At 43.8% G+C, this 16,709-nt stretch overlaps 1 protein-coding gene across 1 annotated transcript; it reads left to right on the top strand.

Moving 5' to 3' along the window:
• The first annotated feature begins 741 nt into the window (after positions 1-741).
• Positions 742-16,010, top strand: ZNF233 (zinc finger protein 233). Its single transcript, XM_060083985.1, is given in 6 exon segments — positions 742-786; positions 7,164-9,183; positions 12,211-12,337; positions 12,876-12,971; positions 14,324-15,979; positions 15,982-16,010. Coding segments are annotated over 5 exon segments (1,923 nt in total). The 5' UTR covers positions 742-786; positions 7,164-9,168.
• Positions 16,011-16,709: the final 699 nt, after the last annotated feature.

Raw genomic sequence — 16,709 nt, 5'->3', positions numbered from 1 at the left:
ATGCAGTGGGAAACTAAAAAATTCATACAACTCAAGTTTATTTCGATGTTTGCTTTATTGCAATGGTCTGGAATCTAACACCAAATATCTCCGAGGTATGCCTGTATTCTAGACTTTTCTTTTTCAAAGTACAGTATTTCCTTCACTTCTTGCTAATGCATTTTCTTTCGTTTGCTGGAAAACTCCAGATTTCAAAATGAGCAATTAAAACCAACAAAAGTGGGAAAGTCGTTATTTATATTGTGGCTTGATCAAAGGTTACTTTTCCTTCTCATGAGTCTTTGGCATCTTGGAATGAATAGCTCATGCTAGGTAAACATTGTCAGGGGTCTACATGCATCCAGGCACAAGGAGAGTAAAGAAGGCAATAAACCGAGTTTGAGATCTTCCTCTCTTCGCCTTTATTTACTATACAGCCACATTTACTTTTCAGTCTCACTTATTAGTAACAATAACAACAACAACAACAAAAAACCCTCCAGAAGAGAAGGAAGGAAGGAAAAGAAAAAGATCAAGTGCTAATTGCGCCTCCAAACTGAACTGAACCGGTTTATATTTAAAAACAAAACAAAGCAAACCAAAAAAAGTGGCATTACTTTGCCGAGGATTCTGGGGAGTGTAGTCCAGCAGCGCCGGGTAGTTAGAGTCACTTCCGCTCTCGAAGGGAGGAGGTGTAGGCCCTTGTTCCGCTGAGGGATTCTGGGAAGTGTGGTCCAGGGGCGGCGTGTAGTCCGGGCCCTTCCGCTACAGGAGTGAGAGGCCGCGGTCATCAGTACCTGCTGGGAGGTGAGTCAGTGCCTAGAACCCGAGTCTCTTCCGAGCCCTCCTGGGCGTGGAATCCGCAGGTGCCAACCTCGCCCTTGGGGAATAGAAGCCGTGGAGGGCAGGGGCGACGGTTTTCGTCACCTCGGTGTTTGGGGCGGTTCGCGCGTACCCGAGTTGCAGGCGGGCAGGGGTCGCGATCTCCGGTTTGAGAGTCTCAGGACGCTCGGTTTCCCTCTCCTCCCTTACTTTCTGCACGCTCTGCGGTCTCTTACGGATGTACTCTTTGTAGAGTTATTTCACTTTTCCATTTCTCGTCTGCAAAGTGGAGTTAATAGTAGTGCCTCCCTAGTAGGCATGTGGTGAGATTTATGTGATGTGAAAAGGCTTAGAACCGGTCTCTGGCACCTGTGAAAAGGCGGTCGGTCGTTCTCAGTCTTTTATTTCTTTCGAGAAGCGCTCAGTCCTTGAAGGCCTCTTTGAGCCCGCGGTGGGTTCTGAGCTCCAGCTGCAGAGCCACACTGGCTCTTCTCTGACCCCTGCGGGAAGAGGGGTTTTTCGTGGATTCCTAATGACCCCACGACCTTTTTTATTTTATTTATTTATTTATTTATTTAATTTTTGCAGTACGCGGACCTCTCACTGTTGTGGCCTCTCCCGTTGCGGAGCACAGGCTCCGGACGCGCAGGCTCAGCGGACCGGGGCACGAACCCGTGTCCCCTGCATCGGCAGGCGGACTCTCAACCACTGCGCCACCAGGGAAGCCCCCCACGACCTTTTTTAAAGGAAGGAGTGGGTCTCACCCCCAGCTGGTGCCTGGGGATGTCCGCTGTGATTTATCCTGGACCTGAGACAAGATTATATCTTTCCTTTCCCGACCCTGATTTCTCAAAGAGGTTGCAGAGAGGAGGGAATGACCCATGACTCGTGGCAACATTGTCCCAAAGTGAGAGAATTTATCGTGCTGTGTCATTTCTACTCTCAGTTGGGCAACAGATTTCCTTCATTCATTAGCAGATTTTTACTCCTGGGCAAATGTCGAATGTTTATAGAATAAATGGGAGGTTGGATGAGACGTGTTGATGAATGAGTAATAATAATTTGTTAACATAGTGAATGCCAGGTACTCTTCTACAGCCTTTATATGCATTAATTAGCTTAATCTTCATAACAAAGATGTGGTTATTATCTGTATTTTACAGATGAGAACATTGATAGGTGAAGAATTACTCAAAGTCAAACAACAGAGAAAAGACAGAACTGGGAATTTGAACCCAGGCAGCTTGCGTTCTTGACCTTTAAGCCATACTCTTGAAACTGAGCGGGACACTCTGGGGCCTTCCTGGGGACAGACCTCCCCTACCCACCGTGTGTCCCTCACCTCTTGTTTATAAAAAAGCTTTAGTCTCCTAGGCCTTCCCTGAGTTCCAAAGAGCAAATTTAGTCAGAGAAACGAGAAAACGCAGAAACAAAGGAAAACAGTCAAGCAAGAAAAAAATAATAGTTTAGCCATAAAACAAAGTCAAGGAGGACATTTAGTTCCTCCTCAAGGGCTAGAGATAATATCCTGAGCCACATCCTTGAGTTGTTTTGCAGATACTAAACCCCCCACCACGTGGAGGAAGTTAACTGCATGCTGACCACCAGCAGGTAGATCCCAGATGTGTTGGAACCAGGTTGATGATTGAGATTCCCGAAACAGCACCCTGTTACCTCACCATCAGCCAGTCAGAGAATTGTGCATGAGCGGATCACACACCTGTGATCCCCTCCCTCACACTGTCTTTAAAAACCCTTCGCTGAAATCTATCAGAGAGTTTGGGTCTTCTGAACATGAGCTGCCTGTTCTCCTTGCTTGGCGTCCTGCAGTAAATGCTATACTTTCCTTCACCACCACCTGGTGTCAGTAGACTGGCTTTGCTGCATGTTGGTTGGGCAACACTCTCCTTCAGCCCTAACGTGGTAAATAACCCCTGTGAATGAAGGAGGGAGGGTCGTTTGGTAATAATTTAGGACCTTAGAGGACCTGAAGGCTGTGCTCATTTAATTAATTTCTTTTTTTAAATTTATTTTATTTATGTATTTATTTATTTATGGCTGTGTTGGGTCTTTGTTGCTGTGCGCAGACTTTCCCTAGTTGCAGTGAGCAGGGGCTCCTCTTGGTTGCGGTGCGCGGGCTTCTCACTGCGGTGGCTTCTCTTGTTGTGGAGCACGGGCTCTAGGCGCACAGGCATCAGTAGTTGTGGCACGTGGGCTCAGTAGTTGGGGCATGTGGGCTCAGTAGTTGTGGCTTGCAGGCTCTAGAGCGCAGGCTCAGTAGTTGTGGCTCACAGGCCTAGTTGCTCCGTGGCATGTGGGATCTTCCTGGACCAAGGCTCGAACCTGTGTCTCCTGCATTAGCAGGCAGATTCTTAACCACTGCGCCACCAGGGAAGTCCTAATTAATTTCTTGTAATTGTATATGATGTTACATTCATATTCTGATTATAGAAGTAATTTGTGCTCTTCATAGAAAATACGAGAAATAGATGAAGAAAGCCAGTAATTATCCATAATTATCCAGAATGTAGAGATAACTGTAAACATGTTAATGTATTTCTCTTTAGTTATTTCTTTGTATATATGTTTTTCTATGCTTCTCAAAAATGTTATCATACTTGTAGTACTTTTATATTTGGTAACTTGTAATTATGAACATTTTCTAGCACAAACGTACAGAAAATAATATAATGAATTCTCACATAGCCATCAACCGTTGTCAACCTTCAACTGTTGTATACCGTTTGTCAGTCTTACATAATCCACCCTCCTTTTTTTTTTTTGCTTGAGTATTTTAATACAAAATCCAGACCTTGAGTGAAGAGGATTTATACTAGATTATCATAAATATGTAGAGGTCAAGAGAGAGAGAGGACATTAACAGTTCCAAAGTTTTCACATAGTAGCTAGGAGAATGGTGGCTAGTGAGAAAGCTAGGGGCCCCCCTGAAAGAGTTGCAGTTAAAGAAGGTTATGGATTTTGTTTCTTATTTGGAATTTAGTTTGCTCATGGTTTCCAATCGGTCTTGATTCCTACGTTGTGGGGACTGTGTTGTATTCTTTCCAGTGTGCCCAGCACTGTGACAAGGTTTACAGAGAGAAGTTATTCAGTTAAATGTTTGTGGCTGGTACAGGTGTGCAGTTGGTAGATGGCTACAGGGGCCTGCAGCTCTGCGAGATGGTTTTTTGAATTCCTGAAAATGGATTAAGTGACAAAACAATAAAAACGATCCACGTAGGTATTACTTCTCCTTTATCTCACTCACTCTTGGCTATACTCAGAAGTCACAGCTTTTCAGAGTATTTAAAAGTTGATATACAGTTATTGGTAATGCTTTTCATGTCCTAAAACAAATTTACTTAGAACAAACCAGGAGTAATGCACCATTTCTGTATTCATCACCAGGTCATAACAATAACCTGGTGGAGTTTATTGGGAGCTTATTACGAATCAAGCAGAGTTTCCAGTGCTTTTCTTGTATTAACTCATTTATTCCTCAACACATCCCTGTTATTATCCCCATGTTATTACAAATGAGGCACAAGAGGATAATTGATCTGCACAACGTCACTCACCCAGGAACTACAGCACTAGAATTGAAACCGTCCTTCCTAAAATAGCACCTCCCCATCTCTCTCCATCCCCGTTTTCCCTGCCATATTTTTCTTAGCAGTGTCTACCACTGGCTAGCACATTATATACTTATCTGTTGGCTGGCTTATTACCTATCCTCTACTATAATATCAGCTTCATGACAGCAGGGATTTTATCCACTGCTGTATCTTTAATATATAGAATTGTGCCTGGTACATGCTAGATAATCAGTAAGTATTTGTTGAATGAATGAATGAATGAATGATCCTGGTGAATAGTAATGAAGTGCTCAGCTAATATAATACAGGATGTATCTTTATCAACTATTCATTCAGTAAATCACGTTTTTTTGTTGTTTTTTTTTTTGGCCACCCCTCATGGCAGACAGAATCTTAGTTCCCTGACCAGGGATTGAACTTGCGCCTCCTGCAATGGAAGCACGGAGTCCTAACCCCTGGACCACCAGGAAAGTCCCCTCAGCCATTCACCTTTTTTTTTTTTTTAAACAAATCTGTGTTGAGTGGCTGCTTCATGCCATGAACTATTCTAGGCACTGGAGAAAGAGACTAAAACAATGCGGCCTACACTGCAAAAACGTGGATTGATATAAGCAAGATGAATAACTAAAATGTACATTAGGGACTTTCCTGTTGGTCCAGTGGTTAAGACTCTGTGCTTCTGCTGCAGGGAGCCCAGGTTCGATCCCTGGTCGGGAAACTAAGATCCCACATGCTGCGAGGCATGGACAAAAAAAAAAAACCAAAAAAATAAGATGTACATTAATAAGATAGAGAGGGATGACCCTAAATATAAAAGGGCAGTGAACTGGAGAAGAAGGGAAGTGGTGGAGCAGGGGATTTAAAGTATATAAAGCATGTCCATGGAAGAACTCTGAGGACAATGACATTTGAGTAAATACCTGATCATGGTGAATGAATGAATGTTTTAAAATAAATAAATAAATAGGGGTTGCCTTATCCAGAGCCCATAATTTTTCCTTTTATCAATATTTTACTTTTTATTTATTTATTTGGCTGTGCCAGGTCTTGGTTGAGGCACATAGGATCTAGTTCCCTGACCAGGGATCAAACCTGGGGCCCCTGCATTGGGAGCGCAGAGTCTTAACCGCTGGACCACCAGGGAAGTCCCTGAGTGTTTTACTTTTAAAGATGACCTTAGTGTTGCTTGAGCAAAACCAGTGATTAGGACTCCACGCTTCCACTTGCACGGGGCACGGGTTCAATCCCTGGTGGGGAACTAAGATCCCGCAAGGCGTGCGGCATGGCCAAAAAAAAATTTAAAAAAAAAAGAAACCCAGAGGAAAAAATTGGAAAATACAATTCATCCTCTCCTCCTCCCAATCAGGAACAGCCTCAGAATTTTACAGCTCAGAGGAACCTCTGAGATGGACCAGTCTGACCCTTGCCCGATAAAGTCTGTCTTCGGTCATCCTTTGATTCCACGTGTTTTGAGCACTTATTATATTCTAGGTGCTGGGATTAAAACAGTGTGTTAATCATCTCAGAAGCAAAACAGATGCTTCACCGCTCACCATCCCCTCAACCGCCCGCAGGCGATAGAAGACTTCTGGGGACGGGGATTTGAAGGGTGAGAGGCGAGCAGAGTCGAGCCAGGCACCCCAGACCCCACTTGCTTTCTCCTACTAAATACGGCGAAATGTCAGGTCTGCCTGCAAAACCGTGTTGCTGAGCAGAGCAGAGTGGGAGAGGGCAGCAAATACAGGGCCAGCGCAAGGGAGTCGGGGGTTATGAATGATCTGTCTTCCAAGCTTTGGGGAGCGGATACATTGCTCTCATCCCTACGGGAGTGCTTCTGCCTAACTAAAGCAGCAGGACCCACGAACATGAGGCGCTATCATACCTTTAACGCTTATTTGCACGTATTCACTGAAACCTCTTGTCACCGCTATGAGCTCGATATTCTCCTTATCCCTGTTGTATAGATGTGGAAATAGACGCAAAGAGCTGTCAGAAGAGTCGGTAGAATCCCGATGCCCTGGCTCCATGTCGCTCAGCAGGTCACTTTGAGCAGAGTGTGTACCCTCCAACTCCCCTTTCTCTCCTCCCCAAGGCCACCCCTCCCATCTCTTCTGTGTGTTTGTGATTAGAGACACAGTGACTGGATTAAGAGCACGGGCTCTGGAGTCAGAGTTGGATTTCAGGTTAGTCAGGCCTCACCAGCTCTGTGATTACCAGTAACTTAAATCTCATGAATCCTCAGCTTCCTCATCCATTAAATGGGAGCAATAATCATCATACCGTCACTTACTGAGAGCTTGTATTATGTGCCAGGCACTGAGCCAAGGCTTTTTTTCCCCCTATTTTTTAACTTGAGATGTAATTCACATATCATAAGAGTCACCCTTTAGTATACTAAAGTATGCTTTAGTCACCCTTAAAGTATACAACTCACTGGTTTTTAGTATATTCACGAGGTTGTACAGCCATCACCACCGGCTAATTCCAGAACATTTTCCTCATCCCCAAAAGAAACCCCATGCCCTTGAGCTGTCACTTCTCATTTGCTGCCCTCCCAGCCCCTGGCAGCCACTAATTTACTTTCTGTCTGGATGGACTTGCCTGTTCGGGGCTATTGGACTTGCTCACTTAATCCCCAAAGCACCCTTATAAGTTAGGATCTGTTATGGCCACTACAGCATTGTTCATTGAGACATTCTGTCGGACTTTTGTTTAAAATGAAAAAAAAAACTAGCAGTCATATTTTAAAATAGTTTTTCTTTACTACAGTCAGCACGGCAGAGGGGAATGTGCCATTGAGACTCTTCTGGCTGCATGAAGAAAATTCGCAAGTATTTATACCTTTTACAAAACCAGATACTGGTATCAATGAATCATCATTACAGGGCCAGAAATTATTAAGTAATATAGCCAATCAGAACTATGGACTTGTCAGAGATAAAGGTGAATTTCTTAAGGCAAAGCATTGTACAGTCTCTGAAATCTGGATGTTAAAAAAGGCCCTTTGGGGCTTCCCTGGTGGCACAGTGGTTAAGAATCTGCCTGCCGGGCTTCCCTGGTGGCACAGTGGTTGAGAGTCCGCCTGCCGATGCAGGGGACACAGGTTCGTGCCCTGGTCCAGGAAGATCCCACATGCCGCAGAGCGGCTGGGCCCGTGAGCCGTGGCTGCTGAGCCTGCGCGTCCGGAGCCTGTGCTCCGCAGTGGGAGAGGCCACAACAGTGAGAGGCCCACGTACAGCAAAAAAAAAAAAAAAGAATCCGCCTGCCAATGCAGGGGACACAGGTTCAAGCCCTGGTCCAGGAAGATCCCACATGCCGCGGAGCAACTAAGCCCGTGCGCTGCAACTACTGAGCCTGCGCTCTAGAGCCTGAGAGCCACAACTACTGAGCCCTCATGCCACAACTACTGAAGCCCACATGCCTAGAGCCCGTGCTCCCCAACAAGAGAAGCCACTGCAATGAGAAGCCCGTGCACCACAATGAAGACCCAACGCAGCCAAAAATAAATAAATAAAATAATTTTTTTTAAAAAGACCCCTTTATTGGAAATGATGGCAAAGGACATTTGCAAGAGCAGTTTTATGATGTATAATATTCACCTGCTTTTCTGAAGTGGAATCAGTGATAAGTTTCCATCTATTCACATGTTTGACTTGCACATTTGAGCAATCCTGTAAGGAAGCACTGTTCTCATTTTGCAGGTGACAGATTTGAGGCAGAGGGAGGTTAATTAACTTAAGCAGCATTAGTAGCTCTGTAAGAACAATTCAGTCTTCCTCCTGTGTCCCTCTCTATTCTCACACTCCTAGCACCTTCACAACATTTCTGACATCGGATGTGGGTGGGTTTTTCCCCACGCCGAGCAATTAATTCTACTTTACCAGCTGGGTGCCCTACAACTTAGCTCAATTCGGACACTCTTTTCCTGGAGATAGCTTCAGATCCCACAGGTTAAGGGCTCAGTCCCACAAGATCGCCCTGCCCCCGCTCAGATGCCGTTTGCAAATAGAAGGCCCCCAGGTTACCCACAACTTCTGTCTGACTTGGCTGCAAATCAGAGGTTTGCAAGACTCTTCCACTTTGGAGTCAGTTATTTGCTGGTGCGGCTCACAGAACTCAGAGAAACACTTTAACATTTGCTAGTTTGTTAAAGGATATGACATAAGGCGAACCCCATACTACTGGGATTTTATGGAGGCTTCCTCACTTGGGCATGATGAACTCTTAACTCCATTTCCAGCCCCTCTCCCCTCCCTGGACGGTAGGGGGTGCGGCTGAACATCCCAAGCCATCTAATCAAGCTTTGGTCTTTCTGCTGACGAGTCCCCATCCAGGAGCCCCCCAGGAGTCGCCTCATTACAACAAAAGACACTCCTAGCATCCAGGAAATTACAAGGATTTCAGGAGCCCCGTGTCAGGAGCTGGGGGCGGAAACCAGTATATTATGTCACAGTAGCAGTACCAGGATTGACCCCAGACCTTTTGGCCCCAGAGTGCACTCTCATACCCGTACATTCCACTGCCTTTCATTTCCCCTGATACCCAGGGCGAGAATGATGACCCTGAACCCTGGGAGCCACCACAAGGGACTCTTGTGTGAGCCTCGCTGCTTAGACTTGAGCAGATTGTTCACTGCACTGGAGCCCCTGGCTGGGGGGCTGGTGATTCACACAGAGCCACCACTTGGGCTTGGATCTACGTCTCATGGCTTCCTTCTCCTTTGCCAGTTGTGTCTTCCCAGGACTCTGCCCTTCCCCAGAAGGGGCTGGAGAAAATGACCAAGTTCCAGGTGAGTTGAGTTTTATCTCTTAAAATTACATCTCTTTTCTCAAAGATTAGACACATCCTTTTTCTCTCCCATGGGAAGGATAAAGGAAGAAAACGTGTTCCTTATATGCCAGGTACTTGCCTTTTTGGGGTTTTTTTTGGCCGTGCCATGCGTGGCTTGCGAGATCTTAGTTCCCTGACCAAGGATCAAACCCGAGCCCACTGCAATAAAAATGCTGAGTTCTAACCACTGGACCACCAGGGAATTCCCAGGTACTTGCTATTTTATTGGTTCTAGTTTTTATTTTTGGTTTTGTTTTCTTTTATCATTTTTATTTCACAAATAAGAGTACAGAAATCCGTAAATATCAAGAAATTTTTTTTTTTTTGCATCACGCGGGCCTCTCACTGCTGTGGTCTCTCCCGTTGCGGAGCACAGGCTCTGGACGCGCAGGCCCAGCGGCCATGGCTTACGGGCCCAGCCGCTCCGCGGCATGTGGGATCTTCCTGGACCGGGGCACGAACCTGCGTCCCCTGCATCGGCAGGCGGACTCTCAACCACTGCGCCACCAGGGAAGCCCCTCAAGAAATTTTGAAAACCCAAACTACTACACTGCTTGTAAATCAGTTATACTTAATATAATTAGAATCACAGTATATGTATAATTTTCAATTTTATTTTTTCACTTAATGTTAACACTTGCGTTTTTATGACTCAGCATTCTTCTGTGTATTGTCTGAGAAGTGTTTCTATTTTTTGTCTTACATTTCAGAAGCTACAGTTAAGCATACCTCTGAATAACTTTTGCTTTGATTCATAACACTTTTGCATAGGGCTTTAAAAAATGGAATATAATTTACTTACAAAAATTACAGGTCAATGACAGTTGTATACCCCATTTTGCAAGTTGTATAATTGCATTAGCCCATTACACAAAACAAGAAATAGAACATTTACATTACCGACATTACCCCAAAAAGTTCTCTCATGTCTCTTTCAAGACAGTTTCTTACCCCCGGGAGGCATTTACTGTTCTGAACTGTCATCATATCACTAGATTTACTTGTTTTCAAATTAAATATAATCAGTGAAATCATAGTGTATGTACTCTTGTGTCTGGCTTCTTTCACCCCGCATAAAGTTTTTGAGATTCATCTGTGCTGTTGCAGGTGTCAATAATTCATTCCTTTTTATTATATTCCATTTTATGAATATATCAGTTTGCTTATCCTTTTGAAGGACCTTTGAGTTGTTTGCAGCTTTTAATTGTTAATGAATAAAGCTCCCTGAGCATTCTGCGCAGGTCTTGAGGACATGTTTTCATATCTCTTGGGTAAACATCTAGAAGTGGTAGGTGAATATAAACTGTTTTCCACAGTGTTTGTACCATTTAACAACTCATCAGCGGTGCATGAAAGTTCCAGTTTGTCCTACCTCTTTGCTGCCATTTGGTTTTGTAGATCTTTTTTATTTTAGCCATTCTAATGAATGACATCTCACCGTGATTGTAATTTGTATTTCCCTCATGATACATGATGTTGAATACTTTTTCATGGGTTTTTGCAATTGGCATATCCTTTATGAAAAGTTTGTTAAAATCATTTGCCCATTTAAAAATGTGACTTCTACTTTTTATTATTGAGGAGTTCTTTATGTTTTGTGAGTTCAAGTCTTTTGTTAGATATACGTACTGTAATTTTTTTCCATTCTGTGATTTGTCGATTTGTTTTCTTAATTGTGTCTTTAAAAATCATTTTTGAGGTGAAATTTACATGTAATATAACATATAAAAATGTATTTGATCAATTTTGACAAATATACATACCCACGTGACCACTGCCACAATCTAGATGTAGATCATTTCCATCACCAAAAAGGTGACCTGGTGCCCCAGTTAATCCCAGTCCCACATCCCTGGCTGTAGGCAATAACTGATTTACTTTATGTCACTCCAGATCAGATTCATCGTTTCTTGAGTTTCACATTAATGGAATTATACAGTATATGCTCTTCTTGTGTCTGGCTTCATTTGTTCATCAGAATGTTTTTGAATACAGGTCAATAATTTGTTCCTTTTTATTGCTGCATAGTATTTCATTGCATGGATATACCACAATTTGGTTATTCATTCACCTCATGATGGACATTTTTTATTGTGGTAAAATATATATAACAGAGACTTCCCTGGTGGTCCAGTGAGTAGGACTCCATGCTCCCAATGCAGGGGGCCCGGGTTCAATCCCTGGTCAGCAAAGCAGATCCTGCCTGCATGCCGCAACTAAGAGCCTGCATGCCGCAACTAAAGATCCCATGTGCCACAACTAAGACCCAGTGCAGCCAAAAATAAAATAATTTCAAAAAATATATATACATAACATAAAATTTACCATTCAAACTATTTTTAAGTGTACAGTTCAGTGGTTTTAAGTACATTCACACTGTTGTGCAACCATCACCACCACACATCTCCAGAACTTTTTTCATCTTCTCAAAGTGAAATTTCATACCCATTAAACAGTAATTTCCTATCCTCCCACACCCCCCAGTCTCTTGCAAACATCACTTTACTTCCTGTCTCTATATATTTGACTACTCTGGGTATCTCATATAAGTGGAATCATACACATAATCCTTTTGTGACTGGCTGACTTCACTTAGCATAATGTCTTCAAGTTTCATCCATCTTATCAGAATTTTAAAGCAACTATCATAAGGGAATTCCCCAGCGGTCCAGTGGTTAGGACTCCGCACTTCCACTGCAGAGGGCACAGGTTCCATCCCTGCTCAGGGAACTAGGATCCCACATCTTGCATGCCGCGAGGCGCGGCCAAAAAAAGAAAAAAGTCAATGATCATAAATATATTTCAGTATTTAGCATGTGGCATTGACATGCGGGATGGAGAAGAGGAGGAAACTACATAAGGTAGACTCAAGGTCCCCAGGACCTAGAACAACTTCCCACCCACCCTCTCCACCCACTAAGTGCCATCCCTCTCCCAGGAGCCACTGATCATAAGATTGAGGCTGTGTGTGTGCTTGATGTCATAGGAGCCAGTGTCCTTCAAGGACGTGGCTGTGACCTTCACCAAGGAGGAGCTGGGGCTGCTGGACTCCACCCAGAGGAAGCTGTACCGAGACGTGATGCTGGAGAACTTCTGGAACCTGGTCTCAGTGGGTGAGGACGGGCACCCTGTGACTCAGTGTCAACCCTCAGGAGTGCCTTGGTTTCAAACGTTTAAGACTTGGGGCTCTTGAAATGCTTCCCTGAATCTGGGACCCTGAATTTCCTCATCCCAGTGGGACATCTCATCTCTACCTTGTCTATTTTCTCAAATTGTAGTTGCGACATCTTGGTGGGGTTTTAAAGTCAGTTAGCAAATTGCATCATTATTGCATTTAATTAAATAGGACGGAATAGCATAGCTTCCTGTCAGGAACTGCATATAGTGCAACAGCAATTGTGAGTTAAAGACAGGAAAGGAGATGTGATAAAAGTAGATAGTGGTTAGGATCGAGTCATTCGATCCCTCGATTCGGTGATGTATATCTGTGTATTTGTCTACCAGATCACAGCATAAGAGGTATTTATTACAACAGGTCACGATCAGAATTTGGAAAAATACTACTTACAGTGCATGAAGATTGTAGAATTGGAATTAAAAATTTTGCCTTTAGTGTACTCACCTTACACATGTGCCATTTCTTTTTCACAGGATATCAACCTTTCAAATTAGATATGCTACTACAGCTGGACAGAAAAGAGAAGCTTTGGGTGATGGAGCCAGAAACCCAAGGAGGTGGGTGTTCAGGTGAGAACCATGCAGGTCTGAGTCCTTGCAGCTCACAGAGAATGGTGCTAAGTGGATCTCACTGTCCACTCCTCCTGCAGACAGCTCATGAGTGGAGAATATATCAGTATGATGAAAGGATTATTTCAGAACACTGTTAATCTTCTGATGAATGCCTAATCTAATTTTAATTTCTATGGTACTTGTATTAGCCATCAATTGCTGTGTAACAAATTGCTCTTAAACTTTGCAGCTTAGAACTACAGGCATTATAGTTTCTGTAAGTCAGGACTCTGGGGGCAGCTTAGCAGGGTAGTTCTGGCTCATGATCTCATAAGATCTCAAGGAGTCTGCATGAGCTGCAATCCTCTGAAGGCTTGATGGGCCTCAAGGGATGTGTTTTCAAGATGGGCTCATTCACAGGGTTGTTGACAGGAGGCCTCAGTTCTTCCCTGGCTGTTGGCAGGAGGCCTCAGTTCTTTGCCAAACAGGCCTCTCCCTAGGGCTGCCTGAATGTCCTCAAAACGTGGCAGCTGGTTTCCCCAAGCTAATTACACCCAAGGGAGTAGAAGGCAGAAATCACAGTGTCTTTTATGACATAAACTTGGAAGTGACATACCATTCACGTCTGCCATACCCTGTTGGCTTCGCAGGCCAATCCTGAAAGGTTGTGGAGGGGACTTCAATAGGGTGTAGATACCTCCTGGGGATTGTCTTGGATACTGGCTACCACAGCGACTTTTGGTATTTGCAGATTCATATCTACAAAACCTGGAAGATAATATTAGCCATTCAGGCTTATCAGAAAATTCAGCCAAATTAAGTGGCAATAATTATCATAGGATTTTTTACTCCCATAGGATGTGTCAGTTAAGGGAATAAGTTTTCTAGTTTTTATTCCCAGTTAATAATGTTCACTAGTTGAATATTATATATTAGGACATCATTGAAATAAAGAGGAATTCTCTCAAATCTAGCTTATGTATTAACATGTGCATATAATGGCTAAATTAAGGAAATAAAGTTATCATCTCATGGGTTCATTATCAGGACAGAGGAGATGTTTCCCTCTGCAAATCTTTTCTTTTCACTTTTGCTGAGCATGTCCCCTGCTCAGTAGCACTGTATTTCTAATTTTGACCTCATACATAAGTCTCGGTATATTAATTCTAAATGAGTCTCATTAACACGTAGTGATAGGAGGCTACTACATATCAGCTCTTTGTTTCCGTAAGCATGAAAAAACAAAGACAGAGTCCAGCTGAACTCTCCACTGGTTGAATAGGGTCTCCCAGCACAGTCGACCTGTGAAATATTTTTTTGTCCCTGAACTTGTCCTCACTTTCATCTCTGAATTCTCTTTATCCTTCCAGGACACAGGAACCAAAATGAGATAGAGACTCTTCAAGAAGCAGGATTAAGACAGCTTTTACATGAAGGCCTTATGTGCTGGCAGATATGGGAACAGTTTACAAGTAAATTAACCAGAACTCAGGACTCAATAATAAATCTGAAAGGCAAGATGTTGCCAAAACAAGATGATTCCTCCTGTGAGGCATGGTCAGGAGAATCTACTCAGGTTCCTGAAGATGAGAAGTATGTAGGAAAGCTTCAAGGGGAGAGTTCCACAAGTATCAAAAATCAAGAGTCTCCCACTCAGACCTCCTGGGATTTCTGGAGGAAAATGTATCTGAGAGAGTCACAGAATTATCAGAGTAGGTGTCAGCAAATTGAAATAAAAGATAAACTGTGTCAGTGTGATCACTGTGTCATGAGAAGGATCTCTCATCACCATGGCAATCAGGAAGTACACAAAAGCGAGAAGGCTTGTGGCCACAATAATCATGGAAAAGACTTTGTGAAGAACACACCCCAGCATAGCATCATCCACTCAGGAGAGCAGACCTTTGATGAGACTGGAAAAGGTGTCACCCTTGGCTATGATGTTGAACTTCATCAGCAGTTGCGTGTAGGAGAGAAGCCCCACGTGTGTAGTGAGTGTGGGAAGGGCACCACGTATAACTCAGTGTTTCACATTCATTACAGTGTTCACAGAGGAGGGAAACGCAGTGGGAATGATGAGTGCGGGGTGGACTTGGGTCAGAGCTCACATCCGCAGACCCATCAGAGAGCCAACCCAGGGGAGAAACCCTACAGATCTGGGGTGTGTGCTGCTGAGAGCTTCAATCAGAACTCCTCCCTTCCCACTCATGAGCCCATTCACCCGGGGGAGAATCTGTGTAGGGGTGGCAGGTGTGGGAAGGGCTCCAGTCATAGCTTAGACCTCAACAGTCACTGTGTAGACAGCACTGGTGAGAAATCCTGGAAATGTGAGCTGTGTGGTAAAGGCTTCAATGAGACATCACAAATTCAAGCCCAACAGACAGCCTACCCTCCAGACAAAACGTCCAAATGGAAGGCATGTGACAGGATATTCAATCAGAGCTCTGGTCCTCTTCAGAGTGTTCACACTGGAGAGAAACCATATAAATGCGAGGTATGTGGGAAAGACTTCAGTAAAGCCTCCAACCTTCAAGCCCATCAGAGAATCCACACCGGCGAGAAACCCTACAAGTGTGATGTGTGTAATAAGAGCTTCAGCCGGAATTCCCATCTTCAGGCCCATCAGAGAGTCCACACAGGAGAGAAGCCCTACAAATGTGACACATGTGGGAAAGGCTTCAGTCAGAGCTCACATCTTCAAGACCACCAGCGGGTCCACACCAGAGAGAAACCCTACATGTGTGATGTGTGTGGGAAGGGTTTCAGTTGGAGCTCCCATCTTCAAGCCCATCAGAGAGTCCACACGGGAGAGAAACCCTACAGATGTGAAGAATGTGGGAAAGGCTTCATCTGGAACTCATACCTTCACATTCATCAGAGGATCCACACGGGAGAGAAACCCTATAAGTGTGGCACATGTGGGAAGAGCTTCAGTCAGACCTCCCATCTTCAAGCCCATCGGAGGGTCCATACAGGAGAGAAACCCTACACATGTTTTGACTGTGGTAAGGGCTTTAGCAAGAGTTCATGTCTTCAGGTTCATCAGAGAGTCCATAGTGGTGATCAATCCAGTACACACAGAGTGTGATAAAAGTGTTCTTCAGAACTTAGACTTCTCATTTTCATCAGAAAACGCCCACAACAGGGGCTATTTATAAAATGTATTTTAAGCATTCAGGAGGGAGCTGCTTTTTTTTTTTTACAGTTATCCGAATTCCACTGGAGGAGACCTGTTTGTTGTATGAGTATGGCCAATGTGTCCAGCAGAGCCCAAAATGTCATAATTCTCAAGAGAATGCACAGCAGAGAAACCTTGTAAGGATGGTGTAGTAGGTTTCAGTCAGAACCTTTACATTCAATAGAATCTACACGGGGAGAAGCTTTAAAAATGAGAAGTACCGTCAGGACTTTAGGAAAAGTATAATGATGGACATGACAAAATCCATGTCCACTAGAATTTAAGCTCCATGGGGGCAGGAAGTCTGTTTACTGCTTGTATGACCGTGACCTGGAACCAGTGCTGAACAGAGCAGGTGCCCTGGACTTTGTCTCACTTGAAGGAGAGGAATAGGACAAACATTTGAAAATGTTAGTGAGCTCAATCCCAAGTAGTCACGATAAATTGTACTAGGAAAAGGATTCTTGGAAGAAGCCTTAAAAATTAATTCAAGGAAATGATAATTTAATAAAAATATGTTAAATCATGTAGTCTACAATTTGACTGTTAGATTTTTGCTATTGGGTCCTGTCCTGCTC

The sequence above is a fragment of the Mesoplodon densirostris genome, chromosome 19, assembly GCF_025265405.1.
Source record: "Mesoplodon densirostris isolate mMesDen1 chromosome 19, mMesDen1 primary haplotype, whole genome shotgun sequence".
Lineage (NCBI taxonomy): Eukaryota > Metazoa > Chordata > Mammalia > Artiodactyla > Ziphiidae > Mesoplodon > Mesoplodon densirostris.
This window is presented reverse-complemented; position numbering and strand designations above follow the sequence as displayed.